This window comes from Pygoscelis adeliae, unplaced genomic scaffold (assembly GCF_000699105.1).
Source record: "Pygoscelis adeliae isolate BGI_AS28 unplaced genomic scaffold, ASM69910v1 Scaffold402, whole genome shotgun sequence".
NCBI classification, from domain to species: domain Eukaryota; kingdom Metazoa; phylum Chordata; class Aves; order Sphenisciformes; family Spheniscidae; genus Pygoscelis; species Pygoscelis adeliae.
The window spans coordinates 2,574,519-2,580,518 of NW_008824411.1; the positions used below are offsets into that span (position 1 = coordinate 2,574,519).

The following is a 6,000-nucleotide window of genomic DNA, read 5'->3' on the forward strand; positions in this document are numbered from 1 at the left end:
AGACGCCTTGTGTCCAGTAGGAAACCACTGCATGTGCAGACCAGGGAATATGACCAATTCACTGTCTCACATCACAGTAACTACATTGTCTGAGATCACAGACATGAAGAAGCGAGGAACTGGCCAGTCCTCTTCTGCTGCTATCTACTTCTGCAACATCTACCATATGGGGTTCTTTGGAAACTGCACATAGAAAGTTGACATAAAGTTCTAGCCAAAAAATTAAGGAGATTTATATAGTGCTGGAAAGAGAGCCAAGATCTGGCAGCACAAGAATACCATACAGCTAGAAACTGCCAATGCTCTCCTTTCCCTTTGTCCAGGCAGCAGCACTTCAGAATACTGCCTGTCTGCACAGGGGCAGGTCACCAGTCACCAGAGCATTTGTATGCTCAAGAAAACAACAAATGTTCCTCTGATCTGAGTCCAGCTTCTTCAGTTCTGGCTTTGTGTTTGAGAAGTGACAGAAGGACAGAGCAGAACATCAAAGAATCATCAGTCAATCAGGTAGAAAGAGGAGGACAACAGCACAGACATTAGAGTGATGTCCTTCAGACACGGCATACTCCCAGCACCAAGTGGGAGGCATGGCAGGTCTGCAACAGCTGTGCACAGTCCAGCAGCTACTGTTGCTTCTTAGGACTAACAATTTACCTCCTTTTCTTCAGTCTATTCCAGAGCAGGTTTAGTAACCAGAGATATATATTGCATGTATATTCTGGTAAGTCCCTCTCCAATCTCCTGTAACTGGGAGTCACGTGAATATTTCTGTTCCAAATACTTCCACAAGTCAAATGAACATTAGTGTCGATTTGGATTTAAGCAAAGTAAGAACAATTCAATTATGCCATGAGGGAAAGAAAATGCTTCATTCCATAGCAAAGGAAAGGGCCCACAGGATCCAAACAATAGCCAGAACTGTGATGAGAGAGCACATGCATGATCTGCATACACAGAATCCAGTAGTGGCTACAAAACAAAGAGATCCTGGACTTGTCTCCACACAGATACCACTGATGTTAACTTAAGCATCATTTCACATCATTTGTGAAAAAATTGTCAGAGGACTGCATTTCAAGTCAGTCTGAAGCTGACTGTACAATCATGCCATGCAGTACAGTTAGGCACAGTCTTCCCGGATCCAATCCCAAAGAGAATCCTATAGCTGTTGTAATCTCTAGAAGCATGGCATAAAATCAAGTACAGCTTGAACAGCTTCTGAATTCACTTTTTGCTCTGCCCATTTTTCTTACATTCATCGATCTCAAGTTATCATTCAATTTTGGGAAACAGAGGCTCAAAGAGATTAGATAAGGAATAAAACAGAGAGTTTTGAAAAGAAATAATTTCTTCCACCTGCAAGGATCATCAGCCATCTGTTACCCTGGTGTTTGCTTCCTAGTGCGGGCTTTGCACTTCCTTGCAAAGGTCCTCCATGCCTCTCTCACTTGCTGGTATATACCATTTGCTTCCTCACTTCTCCGTCTTCCTGAAGACATAAAGGTTCATGATGGGGCAGTAAGTGCAGGTGAATAAGGGAAAGAAAAAATACACACAGAGAATTCCCAGTGCTTGAGAGAGAGAACAGACTTTTCAGAATGTGTTCAGTGCTCAGCTACTACAGGCAAGGTGAGAGGAGACAGCTCAGCATTGTGGCTTGGAGGATGTTATGTTACCCTACAATTTAGTGGGAGGATAAAGTATTCTCTCAGACAGTTATTGGAATCACCTAGGTTAAAGCAGTCTTGCTTACAGTCATTTTTTCATGCTACAGACAGCAGCTTTTCACATAATGGTTGGGCTTGGAAGGGACCTCTGGAGGTCGTCTTGTTCAAAACCCCTGCTCAGGCAGGGTCACCTAAACAGGCTGCCGAGGACCACATCCACACAGCTTTTGAATATCCCCAAGGATGGAGATTGCACAACCTTTTCTCTCTACAGAACAGAAAATGGTATTACAGGATTATGAAGAAAACTAATGGCTTTTCTTCTGTGTAAGGCAGGGCAAAACAATCTTTTACAAGGAAATTGAAAGAGCTCAGACAGACAGGCAGATACACAGTAAACACACTTTTACAGCATCATTTGTCCTTTCACACACAGGCATTCATACAATTCTCTCTCACAAACAAAATAAAATGGCTATTATTAATGAATATCCTGATTTGCAAACAACTCTGGATCCCACAATAAATGAAGTAATTTCTCTTACTTCTCCTTTTACTGCTTACATAGGTTCTTTCAGTAATATTTTACAGAACAAAAAGCCTCTTAAAACCAAAGTGTTTATCTCTAACTTTTGCTCAGATTAATGACAAATAAGTGATTTTTTTCCTACCACAGTTACTTTATGATAGCAAAATTATCAAACCATGTCATTTTTACTTGAACATACTTAATTTTGAGTTTTTCATCAGTAAACACATGGTTTTGAACTTCTCCCTAATTACGATAGGCACTGAATGTTAATTGATTATTTGTTTCTAGGCAAGGCATTGCCTATTGATTGGAAAGCTTTACATAGATATGAGCAAAAGGGACACCTCAGTTAAAAATTCTAACATTCACAAAGTTGCTTCCCCGTGTATGAGAAAGCACTACCAGTCCTGCATTTACTTACCCACAATTCCTAATGCAATGTAACCCAGAATGACGACTATGAAGATCACACAGCAAATAACGTCTGTACAGTGCCTAAGGACAGAAAGAAACACTTTTTTAAAATAAGGTGTCTTAAGAGAACTTGAAAAGTGTTTCCAGGTGTGGAAAAGGAATGAAAAATCCTGTCCACTTCTCTAGAGAGACACAGTTTTAACATCTCACTGAAATAAATTTTTAGTGAGGCCAAGGTGGTACAGGATTCAAGGTCAATATGACAGTAATCTAAGAAAGGACAACTGCTTAAAGTAGAAGCAGCGATGCTAAAACAATGCTGCTCATTTTCCCAGCCTCCATTCAGAAGCAGTTCTGACACTGCTCAAGCTTGGCTCTCACCCCATCAGAGCCGTTTTTAAGAGGTACAGTATTTAATTCAAGATGTCTCAGGAGAAATATGGTACCATAAATACTTTAATTACAACTCCTATAAGTCTCAAAAACCTCTTCCAGTCCAATTCTCACAGGTCTCATTTTATGATACCTACATGTAATTAAAGGTTACACCCATTTGTGCTAAAGCTTCCTTTTAAAGTTTTGCAGAGCCACCACGAAGAAGTATCCATAAACACTTTACCAGAATGCAGGATTTTCTGTTCTTTGTAATACACAAAATTCTGTACAGTACCTAGTAAAACTCACTGTTGGCAAGTATTGCTGTTATATAAATATTTTAGAAATATATAAGAAGTACATAAATCCTCTTTTGGGTGGCTTCAGAAAATTTTGAAACAGTTGATACAGACTAATTGTTGTTCATATAAAATAATTGCTTATTTTACTAGATACTACGGGTGAAACCCTGGCTCCATTGAACATCATTGTTAGCTCAAGTAGCTCACTTTCAGTGAGATCATAATATTACCTCATAAATACAAGGCTCCACAGGAGAGGAAAAAAAATGTAAAGCATCTTAAATGAATAAATTAAAATAACTCTGTAAAGATACAATGTGAAGATTCTGCAAGTTTCCAAAGTTGCAGGAACTGGAACGATGGGAATTACTTCTTCTTAAACAGGAGATATTGGAAGCCCATGCTTATTACTGAAACCTAATCAGAAATTATCCAGACATGCTTTGACTGAAAACAGATTTGATATGGATTTTTTCGAACTAAGAAGGCAATCTGTTATCGCAAATCTGCTTTTTCAGTTTGTTTCAGGCTAATGAGGCAGAGCAAAATCACTCAGGAGACTGAACTGTTAAACTGAACCCTAAGGAAGATGGATTAATGGAAATATGATTATGAGAATAGGAACTGAGAACACTGCTTATCATACGGGCCTTATAATCTTTCTTACAAATAGCACTATCATACTTTTACATAATAATTATGTGTAAACATTCAAAGATTAATGAGAAAAATCACTTTACATTTCTTATGGTATAGATGACGAAAAAATTAAAAATGCTTTTGCTAATAGCCAGTATTGGAAATTTTGATATTTTCTGGTACTTTTTAGATAACCAACTTCCATAATCTGAACCAAAACACAGTGAGTACATGTATTTGAACACAGGAGTTTCCATAGAGATAAATTGTTGATAAAACCATCAGATTCATCATTTTCAGGTGACGTAATAAAAGACCTTCATTTGGTTAAGTGCACAGTTCAGGCTCCCACATCACAGTTTACTGCTTACTGCTGTCATTTAGCTTAATTTATGGAGCCTGATTTGCTTTCCACCATCTCTCAGAAACATACTGGCTTCTTGGTTTCTCTTGCTGTGTTACATGTGGCAGTGCATGCAAACGATACTTTATGCATGTGTAATGGCATCCTAGCAAATAAATGAATGCAAAGATAAAATCATCCACACAGAGTATTAGCGCATAAAAGCCATTTATTCACTGACAGTTCATGCACTTAATCATTAATGACTGACTAGAACCTCCCTGTGTTTGGCAGTTTCATGCCCAATCTGTCACAAGTGCAATTTCGCTCAAGATGCTGCACGAGCAAGAAACTACGATGTTTATTAGTTAAACAGCACTAGCAGTGTATTAGCATCTACAAATAGTCTTGAGCCCAGCACTGTGCAACCACAGAGCAAAACGAGGCTCAAGATGTTCACAGGGTGAGTTTCAGGTTACCACTTTCAACTCTGCTGACACATTAAGGTGACCACTAATGTCCTCACTTCTGAGTTCCTCCTCCCTGCTTGACTAACAGCTTGTGTTTTGAGACTTCCCTAAATCACGTTGTGTCAAGGTGAGGTTATACTATGCCATACAATGCCATGAATAGCTCTGAAGACCCCTTCCTTCACTGGGGCTGAACTGAGAAGCGAGATCTGCTGTACAAATGGGTATTATTTCTATCAGCACATGAGGGCATCATCCTGCACAGCTGAATAAATGTGCAAGGCGCCCATAAACTAAATGTTTGGAGAGAAAGTTCCTTTCAAAATCCCCCATGAATTACCACTTCTACTGTGGAGGCCAAAACTACACAAAAAAAGATATTTATACAAGTTTTCACCACAAGCTGTTTTCCATTAACTTAAATTCTGCATTTTCTTAATGAGTACGACTGATCTGCGCTGACCTGCATGGATTTACTAAGTTGATGTGTCTTAGTTACAGGCACAATGCTTAAGGAAGTATTGTTTAATTCTGGAAAACTCAAATTTCGACATCTGCAAATGAGCAACATCTGTAGACACTGTATGCCCCAAACCAGAAATACGAAACAAGAACACAAAGAAAAAGGTAGGCTTCCCCACTCATATTAGTGAGTGCACAGCACATTATGTTGATATAGACAACAACACATAATAAAACATATATGGACCAATAAAATACCAGTAGCAAGAAAAATAATTTAATATTCTACCAACATTTATCTATGGTAGACTCTTAGTGTAACCTAAGTAACATCTTTGGCAGGCTATTTAATTTAAAAAGCACAAAGGATAATTTAAATGTCAACATTATTTCAATATTGACCACAGTATCAAGTGATGTGCCATCATAGATATCACAGATATCTATGAGTGACACCATCTATATTTGTGAGAAGGTGAAGTTTGTATTGCTAGTTAAGGTCAGGAATTTTTATTAGGTTTTTTCAAACTCTTAAAGAATGGTTATGGAAATTTACTGATATTCAATTTGTGTGAGAACCCATTAACTACATTTTCTAATCACAGAGGAGGTGGTGATCTTTGTCTTAACAAGAACACTGAATTTCTAGAAAGATGTTGAACAACTAAAGATAGTCCAGGAGGTGTCAGGAGTTTTTAAAACATAACAAGGACAAAAAAATCTACAATGTGTCTAACCAGCAAGAGGAATATGAGAAAAACCCAAGAAACTACATAGAAGAGGAACAAAAATAACA

General features: G+C 38.2%; 1 protein-coding gene across 1 annotated transcript in view; it reads right to left on the reverse strand.

The window, feature by feature from the left end:
• The window catches only part of SLC44A5 (solute carrier family 44, member 5), a 55,176-nt gene that overhangs the window by 37,116 nt on the left and 12,060 nt on the right, over nucleotides 1–6,000 (reverse strand). Inside the window, exon 3 of the mRNA XM_009320588.1 lies at nucleotides 2,621–2,694. Within this exon, the coding sequence (XP_009318863.1) occupies nucleotides 2,621–2,694 (74 nt within the window). The remainder of the gene's footprint in view (nucleotides 1–2,620; nucleotides 2,695–6,000) is intronic.